At 40.2% G+C, this 18,713-nt stretch overlaps 1 protein-coding gene and 1 long non-coding RNA gene across 2 annotated transcripts; one reads left to right on the top strand and one right to left on the bottom strand.

Annotated features, from left to right (window-relative positions):
- Positions 1-6,247: 6,247 nt before the first annotated feature.
- LOC112169080 lies at positions 6,248-6,617 on the top strand. The gene is made up of 2 exons (XR_002924533.2): positions 6,248-6,443; positions 6,550-6,617. It is a non-coding gene; the product is annotated as an uncharacterized LOC112169080 (long non-coding RNA).
- Positions 6,618-8,033: 1,416 nt separating this feature from the next.
- LOC112171145 (DEAD-box ATP-dependent RNA helicase 42-like) lies at positions 8,034-8,825 on the bottom strand. Its single transcript, XM_024308373.1, has one exon. It carries the CDS (start codon positions 8,823-8,825, stop codon positions 8,034-8,036), a length of 792 nt encoding a protein of 263 aa, XP_024164141.1.
- Positions 8,826-18,713: the final 9,888 nt, after the last annotated feature.

Raw genomic sequence — 18,713 nt, 5'->3', positions numbered from 1 at the left:
TGGCACTTTCGCCATCAATATTTTCTTCAGGGATTGCAGTTCCATCTGCGGTCCCTCTTGTCTCTCTGTAGGGAAAGAACAGTCTCAAGTCAATGGTTCCTTTTAGGTATCAAAGATGTTCTTGATACCATTCCAGTGACGCTGCGTTGGCGCTGAGCTAAATCTAGCTAACAAGTTCACTGAGAATGCAATGTCTGGTCGAGTAAATTGGGCTAAGTACAATAATGCACCTATTGCACTTAGATAGGGAATTTCAGCTCCCAACACTTGTTCGTCATCTTCCTTTGGACGAAATGGATCTTTCCTTGCATCCAAACTTCGACCGATCATGGGAGTGCTAGCAGGATGTGCTTTGTCCATGTTATATCGCCTGATTTTTGGACATATGCAGACTGGTGGATTAATATTCCACAAACTCGGTGTTCTAGTTCAAGGCCTAGATAGAATCAAGTTTTCCCAAGATCCTTCATCTCAAATATGGATTTCAAGTAGCTCGCGGTTTCTCTTATTTCATCAAGAGTACCAGTTATGTTCATATCATCGACATATACTACTACAATTGCAAATCCGGAACTTGTTTTCTTTATGAATACACAGGGGCATAATTCATCGTTCTTATATCCCATCCCAATCAAGTAGTCACTTAGACGGGTATACCACATCCGCCTGGATTGTTTTAATCCGTAAAGTGAGCGTTTCAACCTAGTTGCAAACGCACTCCATGGTTTAGAGTCACTTGGCTTGGGTAATGTAAGGCCATCAGACACTTTCTTATATATCTCTGAATCTAGATCCCCATGGAGATATGCAATAACCACATCTATGAGCTACATTTTCAGTCATTTGGAAATTACTAAGCTAACTAAGTAGCGGAACGTTATAACGTCCATTTTTGGGAGAGAATGTCTCCTCGTAGTCAATTCCAGGGAGTTGTGAGAAACCTTGCGCCACAAGGCGAGCCTTGTACCTTAGGACTTCATTCTTCTTATTACGCTTTCTAACAAAGGTCCATTTATGTCCTACAGGCTTTACACTTGGTGGGGTTAGCACTAGAGGACCAAATACCTGTCTCTTTGTCAGAGAATCTAATTCTACCTGGATTGATTCATTCCATTTAGGCCAATCTGCTCTTTGTTGACATTTTTCAACAGAGCGTGGTTCGATATCATCATGCTCTATGATTCCTTGAGCAACAGTATATATCATCAATGTGTATGGAAGATCTTTCTATCAACTCATACGCACTCTCGTAATCCTTTGAGATTTCTTTGTTCTCTTGAATCATTTCAAATATCGGAGCGTCCTCCAGTATTGATTCATGGACATAACTATAATCAGAGATAATCTCATGAGAGGGATTCTATACATTGATGATTGGTTTGTGCCTTACTCACCCTTTTCTTCCTTGGGTGAGTGTCAATCGAACCAAGTGACCTCCCCCTCTTCCTTGGGGAGCCACGGCCTCAACCACACCTCCACTAAGTGCGGTTGCAGTGCCTCTATCTGCGGCACCGTGCCCCTTGTTGGGGACTTCTAACCTTGCAGGCACATTTGCAGCTGGTATATGTGATCTTGTCACTTTTACGATATCAGTAAACGTATCAGGCATCGAATCTGCTATGTTCTTAAGATCGATTATTCTTTTCACTTCACTTTCACATTGTGAAGTGCGGGGATCAAAATGAGACAGAGTGGGGACAAACCACGACAATTCCTGTCGTTCCCTTGGAAAATCCTTTTTCCTATCTCCCCCTAACGACGGGAAGACTGTCTCATCAAAGTGACAATCCGCAAATCTAGCGGTAGAGAGATCGCCTGTCAAGGGTTCCAAATAACGGATAATTGTTGGAGATTCGTATCCAACATAAATACTTAATCGTCTCTGAGGACCCATTTTGGTGCGTTGTGGGGGCGCAATAGGCACATATACTGCTCAACCAAATATGCGTAAGTGTGAAGTGTCATGCTCATATCCAGTTACCAACTGGTACGCAGAAAATGGTTGGCTAGCTGTGGGTCTTAAACGAATAAGTAAAGCTGCGTGCAATATTGCATAACCCCATGTAGATATAGGCAGATTGGTGCGCATAACCAATGCCCTAGCCACCATCTGTAGCCTTTTGATGGTGGCTTCTGCGAGACCATTTTGTGTATGCACATGGGCTACAGGATGCTCTACATTGATCCAAATAGATATGCAATAATCATCAAATGCTTTTGATGTAAACTCTCCAGCATTATCAAGCCTTATAGACTTGATAGGGTGATCACGGTGGTGAGCCCTTAAAAGTATAACCTGTGCTGGGAGTGTTGCAGCATTTCTTGTGGACAATAAAACGACATGTGACCAGATTGTCGAAGCATCCACCAGAACCATAACGTACTTGAATGGTCCGCATTCTGGATGGATAGGTCCACAGACATTTCTTTGTATCCTTTGTAAGAATGGAATGTTTTGTTTTGTATCTTTAGCATAGGAAGGTCTCGATCCTGTTTTTGCTAAAGAGCAGGCTTTGCAAAACGAGTGATGTGCCTTTGAAATAGTCAATGAGGCATAATGGGAGGGAGGTAGTGCTTCTGGTACTTCAGAAGTCAATGACTGCATTTGAGCAATACTAGAACCGACACCTTGCAGTGTGGCGGATTTTTCTCCCATTTTTCACTCGAAAGAAGGGATGTCCGTGTGAGTTCTTGAAAAATACGGATTATCATGTCACGACCTCGGTGCCATAGGCGGTCATGCAAAAAGCCTGTATGAGTCAGTGTCCCACATTTCATTGTTGGTGACAGTATAGGATTCAATGATCCGAATCGTAGTGAGGTACAGTCCACTAAATTGACTCATAAGTTTCTCTAAGATGTGTTTCCTTCCACAGTCATTAGATGTAATATCAAGGTATTCAGTTCCATTCTCACGGTGTGTTTTTACATGATAACCGTTGGCACAAATTGCTTTGAAACATTAACAAGGTTCGATTAGCTCTAGGTGCATATAGAGCGTCTGTGACTTGAAATGTTGCTCCATTAGGCAGCAAAAATTTGGCAGTTCCTCGCCATTTTATTAGTTGTGATAATCCAATCATCGTAGTCATAGAAGAATTATAGGCTATTAGTTCAATGAATAATTACCTATTCTTAATATTGTGTGGGTAGTCCCACTATCATCTAAGCACTCAAGTTCTCCTCCATTCATTCCTATAAATAAATGGGAGGTATTTAGAAAATATAACTCATATTCTTTAGAGTATTTCTATTTGCGTAGAATGGTATTCTTTTCATTCTAATAATTTTTTCTCTAGATGTATTGCTTTACATCTTCATAGTGCTATGTTGAACCATGTAAATATGTGTATAGTAAATAAATTTGAATAAATTCAATGCTTCAGAATAAAATTCAAAATTTATTAATAAGCCAACGATAATCAAATCAAGGTCTTGTTCAGAAATCTTATTCATCAATCCATGATTGAAAATAAACTTTAAGACTAAACAATAGTCTAATTAAAAATGAGGCATTATGCCTTCACAACTGTCTTTGGAAAATAAAATGAATAAAACAGATCAGTCAAGATTGAGAGCATCCATTGACTTAGTAAGTTCCTCTTTGCCATTGGAGTCTGCAACTGTAAGGTTGACGTCTAGGTCATGACCTCCTTCTTCCATATAGTGAGCCACTTGTTCTTTAGACTCTCTATACCTCTTGTAATTGGCTGCTACTCTGTTGTTTGCTTGGCAGTTCTTGTACCAATGCCCAATGAATCCACACCTATAGCATGGTTCATTGTCAACTCTTTCCGTTGGCATCTTGTTTCCATGATCCCCATGTCCCTTTCCACGTGGTGCATTGTTGCCACGTGGGTAGGGATCAGCACGTCTATACCCCCTTGCATTGGAGTTATTTCCACCTTTCATTTTTCCATAATTAGCATCGGGAATTTTCTTTGTCCCAGTGGGCCTGGCATTGTTATTCAAGAGAATCTTATTTTGTCTCTCAGCCACTTGCAGTAGGCTTATTAACTTATTGAAGGTTGTGATTCTTTTATTGTCATAATCCAACTGATACTGGTTCGCTAGTATAAAAGCTGAATTAGGAAAGGTGGTAAGAGTCTTGTAGATCATATCATCTTCTGTGATTTCCCTTCCACAGAAATTGAGACGTGCCTTTAAGCGCAACATGTCCTTGTTGAAGTCATTGACATTTTTATAGTCAAGCAAGCGGATTCCATTCCACTGAATAGCCAGTCCTGGGAGCAAAGTATCGTGAATGTTCCCAAAACGTCCTTTAAGGGCATCCCACAGTGCTTTGGGTGTCTTCAACTGAAGGTACTCCCAGCGTAGGCTAAGATCAATATGTCGCCTCAGAAAAATTAAGGCATCTGCTTTCACCTTATTAGATAGTTCATCATCTTTGGGATCAGTAATCGTGGCAGTGTAGTCTTTTGCCACAAAGGCAGTTTCCATATCGGAAACCCAACGATGGTACTCAAGTCCTTCTGAGTCCAATATGTCAAACTCAGGTCGAGTTGGATCAGCCATTTGATTTTGAGAAAATAAAACAATCCTAGTGCACGCGCGTGTTGATGCAGGCGTGCGTAGCGATGTTTTTTTTTTTCGGGTTCTGCTGGGCCTGCTGATTTGTTTGAGTTGCAGGGCCTATTTGTTTTTTTTTTTTTCGTTTCTGGGCTGTAGGCCTTTTTTTTTTTTCTTGTCTGGGCCGCAAGGCCTGTTTCTGTTTTTTTTTTTTTTGTCTTAGGCTGCAAGGCCTGTTTCCCTTTTTTTTTCTTTTGTGGGCCGGTTCTTTGGGCCAGGTTTTTTTTTCTTTTGTTTTTTTTTTTCTCTCTCTTTTTTTTTTTTTTTTCGCCAAGTCACCTTCTTTGTTTTTTTTTCTCTGTTTTTTTTTTCGCATCTTCTTCCTTTGCGTCTCCTTCTGGTTTGCAGGTGACTATGTGACTGGGATCTGCTGTAGGCGAGTTGCTGCTACAGGCGGGTTTGGCCGATGCTGCGATGCAGGGTGGAGGCTTAAGGCTGCAGCGCGAGCTGTTGGGTTGGGCTAGAAGCGAGACGCACGGCAGAAGGGAGGCAGCGCCGGCGATCAGGACGAGGTCTGGGGCCTGGTGATGGAGGCCGGATTTGTTGCGCCGAGGTCGGATTCGACCGGGACTTCTGCTGCTGCAAGGTGGTGATGTAGGCTGCTGCTGCTGCTGCAGGTGTGTCCTGTGGGCTGGAGGCCGGTGAAGGGTGATTTAGGTCGGTCTATGTGATGTGCAGGCGGAGGTGAAGCGCTGCAAGGGAGATGGAGGCCGGACGAGGCCGGTCTGGACTGCAGAGGGGAGGAGGCCGGTCTATGTTGGGAGGATTTTTTTTTTTTTTTTAGTTGTTGGTGGCGGCAGAAACAGAAGAAAAATATTGTTTTCTTCTAGGGTTTGTTTCTTTTCGTTTAGAAAGAAAAAAAATAGAAAATGAAGATTTTTTTTCTATTGGCTATTTTCTCTGAGCGTGTTGATAACGTGTTGAAGTAAAATGATAAATGGAATTGGTCTACTCATTTCATTTCATAACCCCTTTATATAAGGAGAGAATTACAATGGAAACAATTACAATGATGACATTAACTACTGATTGGTTCGTAATCCATGCTGATTGATGTTAATCGGTAATTGCTTGATTCCCTCTCTGTCAATCACTTTGACGAAGGCACACAATATGTTTTTCCTTTAACACATTTAATATTTTCACGATCATAACTAGAAACTAACAAATAATGAAACTCCTTTTCTCAAAAAAAAAAAAAAACAAATAATGAAACTCCTATTTATAAGAGGGGTAAAATTGGTAGTTTAATGAAAAAAAATGTGGAGGGGAGGTTCAAATACAAAATGTGGAGATCCGACTAAACTCACCCTTACACTATCACTATATTATAGAAAAAAAAATACAAAAAATTGTGGACAAGAAAATTATCTGAAGATTGATACTCTCACTCTCACTAATTCCATGCCCTTTGAGTTAGTCACAGTGGTGAGGAAGGATTGTAAAACGAGATTAGAATTATGCTAGATCAGAGATTCGATCATCTCCGTTGTGGTATAATATCGTCACACAACGACACGTGTCCCTATTTAAAACTTGTTGGTTGCATGTTCCCTCACCGAACTTCTTTCACTTCTCTTTTGTTTCGAAAATGACAACGTGTCATGGTTATTTGGTACTTTTCACTATTTATTTATTCAAATTTCAAAAACCAAACAAAACCATATCTCTTCTCTCTTTCTCTCTCTAAAACCCAAAACACATAACTAACAGAGAGAGATTAGATACTAGCAACGACAATGGCCACACCGGTGAGAAAGCCTCGCCGCGACACCGCCGACATGCTGACGTGGCAAGAGGTCCCCCGCTCCGACTCTCCCGCCACCGCCTCCTCCGCTCACCGCTCTCACCAGGTTGAATTTCACTACTTTACCCCCTCACACTCCACTCAAACTAACTAACTTGATTGATTGAGTTGATGAAAGTAGCTGACTGAGCTGAGGGATTTGCATTTTACAGCCGTCGGATGGGATCAGCAAGGTGCTCCACGGCGGTCAGATCACCGAGGAAGAAGCTCAGAGCCTGAACAAAAGGACTCCCACTAGCTCTTGAAGTCATAGGTTCTTCTCTACGTGGAAGAAGTCCAAGCGAATGGAACAGAGTGCTGTAGGCAAATTGAGAAAAATTGGTAATTCAGACATCTTTGAGATGCTTAGGGTAAGTTATGATAATCTAGATGCTGAAGAGAAGGAAATTTTCCTGGACATTGCATGTTTCTTTAATGGAGAAGACAAAGATCATGTAGTACCAATTCTAGAGGCATGTTATGGAGCAGGTACTCGAGTAGATTCCCTTGTTGAGAAATCTCTCATAGCTATTTCTCATGACAACCAAATAGAGATGCATGATTTGCTCCAAGAAATGGGTAAGGACATTGTCTGTCAACAATCTCCTGATGGGCCAGGAAACCGAACCAGGGTGTGGTCTTTCGAAGATGTCACTCATGTCTTGGGCCAAAATACAGTAAGAGACTAAACACACTAGTGATTTTAAGTGTATTTTTCTAATATGTTATATATAGCAATGTTCTCTACTAACAATTTTCATGGCTATCAGTTGACTATTCTTTATTCATGTATTTTAGGGAACAAATGCAATACGAGGCATTGAGTTGAACTCACCGGATCCGACAGTTGTTGACCATCCTGACGCATTTGTGAAAATGACGAACCTGAGGATGCTCCGCATTGATTCTGGGGCCCACCTCCCTAACGGGCTCACCAGTCTCCCCAATAGTTTACGGTCATTGGAGTGGACTGGGAATTCTCTGATGGCACGTTTACTTACTTAGAATGGAAAATAATCATGAATCGGAGACAAGTGGAATGGGAGAAGAAAGGAATCAGTATTAAGAGCTGTCATCGGTAGGGTTCTCCAGCAGCACAGTAAGCAATTCCAATGCTATAATCTCATGAGCCACTGGTTGACGAGATGCGCGATAAATTTGACAGCAGCTAGTAGTTGTGGCTTGTCGTTCCGCTTAAATGCTCTCTTAAGCTGCAAGACGATTCTTCTCAACAGAAGTTCACCAAGCTCAGGAAACTTGGTGTTAACAACAGCAACCAAGCCAGCAAAGACATCTGTAAATCCTGGAGATGCCATCTGTGACTTCATACAGGATCGACAAAAGAGACCTCTTCCACGAATGAGATTCTCTGCAAAAATTTCTGGAATTATATTTTTAATGTTTGCAGCATTGACCTTGTTCACAAGCCCATTGATACTCTTTCGGAGGGCATCCCATGTCAAGCGTTGATACTCGACGCTACTTTTATCTTCGACCTCTTTCATCATTCGGGCCAACTTATAGGGCGGAATATAAACCACTCTTTCCCAATTTTGCCACATTATTATTCAGATTTCCCTCTTCAATGTTGACCGTCCTTGAGGTTTTGAATTCTCAAGCATCCTATCATCTCGCTCAGTGTCTTCTCGTCTTTCATTCACCTTCTTATTTCTGCAATTCTGCGATTCTTTATCTCACCATCGTCATCCCGGTTTCTATGCCTACTTTGCCCACCATCATCTCTACTATCCCTTTTCCGTTCTGAAGTTCTGCGCTCTTCCCTTTCATCCCTGCGCTCAGAGTAGTGACGTGAATGCCTGTCCCTGTTTCTACGACCATCCTCGTCCTCCCGCCTTCTATGTCCACTCTCATGTCGGTATCTCTTCAGTCGCTCATCATCTTCAGAACTTCTATTTTCTCTCCCCCTATCACCATTCCCATTTTCACGTTGTCTGTTCCCATTTTCATTTTTCCTTTCCCTTTCTTGCCCACCCCTGTCTTTCTCGGCCAGCTCACCATCTTCATCAGAAGTTTGTACATCCCTATCTTGACGATCACCCCGCCACCTTCCATATCTATCACTGGGATCCCTTTCACGTTGTCTGTTCCCATTTTCATTTTTCCTTTCCCTTTCTTGCCCATCCCTGTCTTTCTCTGCCACCTCACCGTCTTCATCAGAAGTGTGTTGATCCCTATCTTGACGATCACCCCGCCACCTTCCATGTCTATCACTGCGAACCCTCTCACTGGACCTTTCCCTTTCCTTCTCATCATCCCGTCTCCCTTGTCTCTTTGTTCTATTATCTCTATCAGAATCTGAGGAATCAATGTCACCCTGTTCAAGATGATTGTTTGACCTCGACTCACTTTTACTTCTATGCTGACGGTACTTATCTCTTCCACCCCTCACATCATCATCACTCGATTCACCACTATGCCGTCTAGCCATCAGAACCTATAACCCACAACTCCTAGTCTTACGTCAAAAGTTAATTCGCCAAACCATGTTAAAAAGAAGTTCTAGTGCTAAAAAGAAGTTCTGATCCCATAGCTCTGTCATTGCCTTCTTTATCTGGTCTGCAGTCTTTAACAAACTTGATATAAGTGACTGTGATCTTGTAGAAGAAGCGATCCTCAATGTTATAGGCAGCCTGACCTCATTAGAAATATTAAATCTAAGCAGAAACCATTTTGTCACCATTCCGGGAAGCATATGCAAACTTCCTAAGCTTAGACTTCTTCGAGTGGAGTATTGCCAGAGGCTTCAAAAATTGGCAGAGCTTCCATGTGGTCTAGAAGTGTGGGCTGACAATTGTTTGTCATTGGAAACATTGTCACATTCAATAAAGCCACGCAATTATATGAGACAATGCGAGTTTCTGTCTCCAGTATATTGTATTAACTGTTTCAAACTGGTGGAGAAGAAAGGTTGCAAGACTGCGGCAGTTACATTGCTGAGACGGTACCTACAGCTCTCTCTCTCTCTCTCTCTCTCATATACATATGTATAAATATGTGTGTGTGTGTGTGTGTGTGTGTGTGTGTGTATATATATTTGACATTTTAGATTTTATGGTACAGGAAGTTCTTTGTGGAGGAAAGAGATTTGCTTTTGTTATTCCTGGAAATGAAATTCCAGAGTGTTTCAAACATCAAAGTGTGGGATCTTCCGTCATTGTGGAGTTGGAACCTGGTTGGTCTACTGATGAGTTAATGGGATACGCAGTGTGTGCTGTTTTTGCAGTACATGAACACCAGACTTCATTAAAGAGTGATATTTGTTGCCAACTGGAAGTCGATGGAAAAATGTTGTTTCCAGCACCTGTTTTTCTCGATTTGCCTCATCGCATGGGTCAAGCTCAGTCAGATCACCTTTGGTTATTCTATGTTCCTCATCGCGGAAAACACTCTGTTAATGAGTGGCAGGATATCAACAATCAGCTGCAGCTTTCGTTTGAAATTGATGGCCCAGGCTTGGAAGTGAAGAAGTGTGGGATATTTTTGATATACAAGTCACGAGGGAAAATGTTCTCAGGGAAGAAAGTAATTTTGTCGCGTCTATGAGAATTGGTGCATGTGCATTAGCATTTCTATACCCCTGAGAGTTTCGGAGGACAGTATTTGCACGAAATCTCTACAGTGAAGATGCTACATGAACTGATGCAGGGCAGATGCCCCTAGGTCATGAACATATGGTGAGGTAACACCAAAATGAATTGAGACGGGCATTTCTTTGATTCTCAGGGGACAGCTTGGGTGGTAGCAAAAAGACTGATGAGGTGAGTGATATTGACGCAGTTGGATTGATAACTAGGTTTACCAGCAATAAACTTAACAAAAAGGTTATGGAGTCCACCAGAGATAAAAGTTGAAAGATAGGTTCTGCAGCAGCTTGCGGCTGCTTAAATAAGAGAAAAGTAACCCTAGGGCGACTAACAATGAAACCCTAAAGCCCATGGGTAAAAACGAAAACAACCCAAAAATAATTAGGAAAACGAAAACTCCAAAAAATAGAAAAATGCAGTTTTGAGGCCCTAAACGATCTCGAAAGCCCGAAAAAGGCCACAGCTCATGGCATAGCAATGAGTTTTGTTTCTGGCGAGATTCCCTTTCCGGACCCAATCGGACACCGAGCTGTTTCGTGTCTACTAGTCACTTTTCGTTTTCCTCCTTTAGCACGATCCAACTGTTCTTCGAATTGAGCTGTCATCCGTATATCTTCTAGATTTTGTATGTAGTATTGTAGTTGATAACCCAGAGCAGGTCTTCCAATCAGGTGGTATCCGACTGCGTCAGGTGGTATCAGGAATGATGTAGGACAAGAATGGACCCAGTTTAACCGAAAAACCATAAAAGTAAAGAAGCGGCGTAGAATCAAGAAAAGTAATTGGGAAATAGGTAACTCATGCGTAATCAGGTTACTAGCCGCTGGAATATTCAAGAAGATTTGGTTTTGGACTTTTCTGGTTTCTCGTGCGAAAAGTCAGGTTTTGATTTTGAATCAGATTTAACTAACTTTTGGCCAGAATGTCCATTTGAGACGCATGATACCTTTCCAGAATGGGAACGACGAGATCTTCAAGACTCACTTTAGTGAGCCCTATCAGATTTAAGCCAAAATGTATCGTCTTAATTATCCGATTCGTGATTTAATATTTTTTAGGCTAGTTTTGCATTTTTTTTATTTTAGGTTTTCTAGTTTATTTTGGATTTGTTTTGTTTTAATCCGTGGGCTTTAGGGTTTCATTGTTAGTCGCCCTAGGGTTTCTTTTCTCATATATAAGCAACCTTAAACGGCTGCAGAACTATCTTTTATCATATTATCAATCAAAATCGAGAGTTTTCTCTTTTATCTCTGGTGGACTCCAGAACCCTTTTGTTAGGTTTATTGCTGATAAACCTAGTTATCAATCCGACTGCGTCAGGTGGTATCAGAGCGGGTATCGCCCGCTCCTTAGTAGACGACGATCCAAGGGAGAAGTTCATTACCACCAACCTCAACGATGCTAGTCGTAGAGTATCTATCAAAGAAAGTTTCGTTGACGAGGAACATGCCAAGGGATTTGCCCTAGGACAACCTCATCAATCCAAAAAAAAAAAAAACATGGAATGTTGGATATTCACAACGTCGGATTACAACGACTTCCGAACTACATGTATCATCAACGACAAGGTATGCTTGGTAATAATTGACAAGGTATGGTCAGAATGTCCGTTTGAGACTCATAATACCTTTCCAGAATGGGAACGACTAGATCTTCAAGACTCACTTTTGTGAGCCATATCAGATTTAGGCCAAAATGTATCGTCTTAATTATCCGATTCGTGATTTAATATTTTTTAGGCTAGTTTTGCATTCTTTTTATTTTAGGTTTTCTAGTTTGTTTTGGATTTGTTTTGTTTTTACCCGTGGGCTTTAGGGTTTCATTGTTAGTCGTCGTAGGGTACTTTTCTCTTATTTATGGCTGCTGTAGAACCTATCTTTCAACTTTTAATCAATAAAATTGAGAATTTTCTCTTTTATCTCTGGTGGACTCCAGAATCTTTATTTTAGGTTTATTGCTGGTAAACCTAGTTATCAATCCGACTGCGTCAGTAGTATACGGGATATTTAGCAACGTAATATAGAATGTTGAAGTTTCCAAGTCCAACTTTTGTATCTTCCAGATTCATTATATTAGTTGAAGAGAATTTTGTTCATTGCCAGTGATTATTGTATGTGCATATATATATTTGGATTGGCAACTGAAGTAATTAAGTGGTACGAGTGAACGTAAAGCTTCCTTTTATTGACAGTATAACTCGATGTTTATTATGGATTGGAGCCTTATTTACTTACTGTACAAGTAAACTGAGATGGAATAATGTCTAACTTGGGTGGGTGCATTTAGACTAATGGCACGTTTACTTACTTGGAATGGAAATAATCATGAATTGGAGACAACTGAAATGGGAGAAGAAAGGAATCGGTATTGATTCCGGAGGAATTGATTCCTAAACCCATCTCCCCCCCCCCCCTTCGTAATCAAATTCCTGAGTATTCAGGAATCGATTCCTTATAAAGAGGTGTGACCTACACCCATTCTGATTCATTCATGTGTTAGTAAACGCATGAATACTTTTACCCGGAATCATTCTGATTCCTTTATGTGTTAGTAAACATAAGAATAGTTTTACCCAGTAATCATTCCCTCCCATTCTAAGTAAGTAAACGTGCCCTAAAAGTCTCAAACTAGATCTTTTTAGGGCATTTCCAACCATTAGTGCCATTTTGAGGTGTTAAACTGATTTTTTATCTCCCTACGTACAGTTCGTGAACAATTTTCATAAACAACTAGGTTTTGAATCATAAGTGTTCATCAAATAAGGAGAAAGAAAAGGATAGTTAAATTTATTGATAGTTTTAAATGGTGAAAAAAAATAATGATGAACTTTGTCTACCAACCATTTGGTGATTTTTACTTCTAATACTGGATAAGTATTGTCAGCTTAATATCAACTTCATCTACATTAAAAAAAAAACTCTATGGTTGAAAAGTCTCTTGCTGGTTTACGAAACTATAATAATCAGACCAAAACATATGACCCATATAGTACGAAATGTAGTAGTGAACATGATAATCATAGATCTCTTCAGAGCTGCCAATTGTTTTGAGGTCCCACTGCGCTCTGTGTCTAAACTGATAAAGTCAAAACTTAAGGCAACTGAGCAACATCAAATGGGATACTTTGATCATCAATTGCACCTTTAGTCCTTCTCCCATAGCTCTTGAGCACCATGACTAACTATTCTAGCTCCGTGGTCTTTATTTTGGGTGGCATGATCCACATAGTTGAGAAAGATGAAGTGAGTGAGTTATTTTTTGAAACATGACTCCATCAGGTTGTCTTTATTTTATTTTTATTTTATTTTTTTTTGCTGATATTGCTCCTGCATGATTCTCCTCACCCGAATTCTCTCTTCGGGGATTATTCCTCACCCAGATGCCCTTCGAGGGGATTACTCTTTACCTAGATTAGCCTTGAGAGGATTTCTCTTCACCTAAATTAGCCTTGAGGGGATTACTCAACCTATATTCGCCTATAGAAGATTTCTCCTCACACAAATTCACCTTTAGGGAATTACTTCTCACCTAGATTCGCCTTGAGGGGATTTTGCCTCACCTAAATCCGCCTAGAGAGGTTTCACCGTACCTTGAGGTATTTTTCCAAAACAGATTGTGCTACCTCTCTATTAGGTCATTTCCTGACCAGAAACTAGTCTTAAAATTTTACACCCACACATAACCTTCAAATTCCATAATGTATATATGTTCCCTGTGAATAATTGAATAACTTTTGATTTTTTTTCTTCTCTTGTTAGATTTTGCAGATATTTCTTCATTTTTGCGGAATATATTCTAAATATCATATATGTTAAGAAAATTTGACTATATCGGAGAAATTTCACAGAAACAGTGGCAGACAAGATATTTACCCTCTATAATATATCGGTCACTCCAGAAAGGGATATATTGGAGATTTCACAGATATTTTAATCCTTAGCTATGACCATTATTTAGGACTTAAGTAATAGTATGGTATATGCCTCGAGATTATAAGTAATCTGATCCCTTCCACTTAGGTCTTATTTTGTTCGTGGCAAGGAAATTAATTCATTTGTCTTTACATGGATATGTGAAAATAAATCCCTGTTGGTCTTTGTTTCATACCCAAAAAGAAAAAATTCACATGGGCCTTCTACTTGAATCTTTGTATCATTCCTAAGCTTGAATAAGCTGAGATCTGTACAATAGCTGATAGGAGCAAAAAAGTGTGACGATATTATTAATTATGTGCCTCATTTTAGCCTTATTTCTCCCTTAGTTTAGTGTTTTGAGTCATTAAGTCATTTTGAAAGTCTTGTTGAGTGTTTGGAGTGAAATAGGCGGAAAAAGTAAAATTCATGAAAAATCCTAGCTGGATCAGGATTCCTAACTGTCAACTATTTTTGCGGTCTTTACATTTTAATTTCCCTTTATTTTCTCTAGAAAATTCTGATATTCTCCTGCTTGTTGTAGGAAACGTTGCCTGGTTGAACTCTTGGAAACAGCAATGATGGAGTCATAAAATAAAGCATTAAGATATTTGACCAAGCAATGAAGAAGGGAAATAAAGGAGAAAAGATGTTTTCAGTTGAGGAATAAAAGAAAAAGATGTTTCAGCTGGAAAATAAATAAGAGAAAGACGTTTTCAGTTGGGGAATAAAGGAGAAAAGACGTTTTCAGTTGAGGAATAAAAGAAAAAGATGTTTCAGCTGGAAAAATAAATAAGAGAAAGATGTTTCAGCTTGGAAATTAAAGGAATTGCCCCATTATGAGAGTAGTTAAGGCCATAAAGAAGACGTTTCAGTTGGGAAAGCCAACCAATGCTCCCCTATAAATAGGCAACGTCCAGAACTGAATTTGCATCACTTCCCGGCCTATCACTTCCCAGCCAAGATCACTTCCCAGCCAAGATCACTTCCCAGCTAAGATAATTCATTGCCTATCACTTCCCAGCCAAGATCATTCCAAGACTACCCAATTCACTCCTCAAACCTCCATATCCTACAAGACCGTGACACCATCCATCCATCAATCTACAAAGCTCTTAGGCGCTGAGTCAAGGACGCTCCACCACCAAAGCAGAGACAAGTTCATCACCTTGTTGCTAAGCCGCTGAGGAAAGCTTCAAAGTGTAACTATGACTCTACTTATAATTTTTGTTTCGGTTTTGTGTGTTTCAATTTGTGAGTTGTGTAATTGGAGACATGAAATTTTCAGAATATTTTTATTAATATTTTTGAGATTTTCAGTTTATTATTGAGTTAATTTCGAGAATTCTTTTATGATGCATGTTACAATCTTGTGCCCTTTTACGTGTTTAGGTAATTTTCAGAGTTAGGTTAATAAGTTTGCATGCTAGAATAATGGTGAGAGTTCTTGTGTGTTTTCTTAATTTGCCAAGAGTAATTGTTATTTGTTAAGGCGCTGAGTTAAACAAGTAGCAATTAGTTCTAAAAAGTGGTAAAAACTATGTTCAATGGTTAAACGATTCTGGAAATTACGTGTTAGATTCTATGTCTAATGGTTAATTTGCACGTGTGAGTTGATTCGAGGGTTAGATAATACTACTAGTTAAGAGAATAACGCTGAGTGTTTTCGAAATTTAGTAGTATTAGGCTTGGTAAGGACTTTTCCGATCCAAACCTACATTAGAACGAATCAGATAAATGGATTGATCCGCTGAGGCTTTTCATTTTGGCTCTTATCTAGGCATTTAAGGTGGGCACATTTTTGTAGCATGTTGAAATGAATTTTCTGTTTTTACACTTAGTAATTTCCGAGTGGTATTGGTCTAGGTTAGGGAAGTCGATCATTGTATATAGTTTTATTTGTTTTGTTTTTATTTTAAGTAGATTAGGAACCAAATTTCAAAACCCCCCATTTTATTCTTTTATTTGTTAATTGACCTTTTTGTGTAGGTGTACCCTACAATCCCCGGACTGAACGATCCCTGCTTATCCTATACTGACAACTACATTTTGCAGGGTTAAATTGTGAGGCTATTTCAGCCGCATCAATTTTTGGCGCCGTTGCCGGGGATCGAACCCGGGTCACCCGCGTGACAGGCGGGAATACTTACCACTATACTACCCGCGTGACAGGCGGGAAACGTTTTGCCTAAACCACGTTTGGGATTTTTTTTTTTTAATCAAATCTAAACCGATTTTTCATTTAAGTCAAGTCAGAGTAGCCATTACATGCATACCCTTCCACTGTCATTGATTACTAGATAAACAAGAAATTGTGCTGATACCACAATGGTACATAGGGATAGACCACTCATTAGACATTTAATGTTCACTGATTAAAAACAAGCCTATAACACTATGAAACATAAACATAGTACATAGACCCACTACAACATAAAGAACATAATTGTGATTACCCGAGACAATCCTCCTGGATTCCACATGCGAAACCCTATATGACTTCACTTTGGGCCATCAACCAGGAGTTAAACCAATTTGTCCTGGACACCCAAACTGAATTGGACCCCCAATCTAATTTGGGCATATTACACCCTGTACCCAAAATCACTTGTTTATTGGTCATTTTACTTCCGTTTTTGACTTTTTAGGGGTTTCAAAAGTTGACTTTTTATTCCGTTCACTTTTCTAAGAAGCTTCCATCATGAAAGACGTAGGAAACGTTAAACCTAGTTCGTGGACACGCAGCATGCTAAAATCAGAGTTTGTATGGACAAGTTACGGCCTGAAAAGTCAAAATTACTATTCCAAAAAGTTTATATAAGGGAAAATTTTGCAAACAGTATACCAAGTAAAGGTCACTAATAATTCTTATTATACATAAAGTTCCAAACCGAGCATTTCGGTAAATGAAATCTAAAGCCCGACCCACTATCTAGACACGACATCAATGACTCTGTTAATTTGAGGGGTAATATGATTTCTTCAGATTTTTATACTGAGCACCTGACTTTTATACTCTCTGGGCACACAGCGTTCTCTTTCTCTTTGGGCACCCATCTCTCTTCCCCCCTCCCAATCTAGATCACCTCTACAATTCCAACCATTACCATCAATCCACAGCTTTTCACCTCTGCTGAATCAACAACCATTACCATAATTCTCCCAATCTCGATCCAATTGAAGCTCAAATCCAACAAAAAAGTCCAAATTCGAAGCCACCCTTCCTATTTCAAGCTCTACGAGTGCTGCAACAACACCCTGAAGAATCTTCGACTGAACCCTCTAATCCCAATCCCGGTGTTCAACAGCAACAACAACAACTTCGGGTTCTCACCGCCTCTTCCGGTCCTCCTCAACCCGAACCCTACTTGCTTCGCCACCAAGTAGCCTAAGACCTTGACCGCCACCTCCCCAACTGCTTAGCCACTGCTCCCCGGCCTTTCTGCGCCGTAATTGAATTCTAGATCGTAATCCATCTCGCAACTCATCATCCAAAACCCCAATTCCAATTCCAATTGAATATTTCTTCTTCTTCATCAAAATCATTCATTCACACATAAAAACCAGTCTAACTCAAACACGATGGATTTCAAAGATGAACAATACTTGAAGTAAAGGCTAGACGAATTACAGAGATACATCACCACCGTCTTGAAGACCCGCTACACCTCCCTCGGGTTCTGGGCCGCCGGGTTGGTCCTCTTCCACCTTGCCCTAACCCTAATGTAATACCTTGGAAATTCATTATTATTTTTCGAGGATTGTTTCAAAATTTAATTAGTAGTTGTTGGATGATTTTGTAGTTCATGGGTGAGGCGGAAGTGTTTCAAACGAATAATTACTTGAAACGTTTTATTTTCGAGGGGTCAAAAGGTTGATTTTTTATTCATTGAGTTTCTATAAAAACTTCCTCCACGAAAGTTGTAGAGCGCGTCGATACAAGTTCGTGGATATGTGGAACGCGGAAATTGGAGTTTGTATGAGAAAGTTATGGTCAACAGAAGTTTCTACTAATTTTGGAAATTGCTATAAATAGGAATTTCTGTTTTGGGAAATTCATTATTTATATTTTTGGAAACCTTCCAAAAATAGAAAGTCAAAAAGCTCTCTTCTCTCTCCTAAACCCCGACCGACCCGACCGGGACCTGTAATTCTGACCCGACTGGCGTTTCTTTTTCCGGCGACCTCTACCGGTGAAACCTACATAGATCATTTCGCCTCCTCCCAACGGTGGTCTCTAGTGGCGATTTTCACCCACGGCGGTGCAGCAAGGAGGTAAATATTTGAGCAGTCGGGACCCGACAGGTTCTCTCTATTCCGGGGACGGCGGAAGGTGAAACCAAGTTGGTTGAGTTCGTAGGAGCATCCATGTTCAATCCTCAGAGGTTGGGTTGATCGATTCTCTGTGGTTTGCAGCAACTCGTGGTGAACAGTGATCGTCAGCTTTGGAGCTTGATTATGACCGATCTAGGCTGAGTTGGCTTGAAACTCATATATTAAAGTTGCTCTACTTGGTATTCTTGACATTTTGGACGGTGGGATTGATGTGGTTTTAAGTTTTGGCCGACAGTGGTTGTGGTGGTTGTGCCACTACCTGTGGCGGCGCTGTGACAACATTCCGGCCATATAATTAAGGAGCAGTTTCTTGTGTTATTTATCATCTAATCGTCGATATGAGCATTTCGATATATAATACGTAATTTTTGGAGATTGTATGAGCATGTTAGGGTTATTTTGTGATTTCAAACCGTTCGGTTTCTGATCTGTGTGGATTCGATTGTCCGATCAACTTGTGGTTTTGATATAGCGATCGTAGAAGTG

This window comes from Rosa chinensis, chromosome 6 (genome assembly GCF_002994745.2).
Source record: "Rosa chinensis cultivar Old Blush chromosome 6, RchiOBHm-V2, whole genome shotgun sequence".
In the NCBI taxonomy this organism is placed as follows: Eukaryota; Viridiplantae; Streptophyta; class Magnoliopsida; order Rosales; family Rosaceae; genus Rosa; species Rosa chinensis.
Note: the sequence above shows the minus strand (reverse complement) of the source record. Positions and strands in the feature narration are given on the sequence as shown.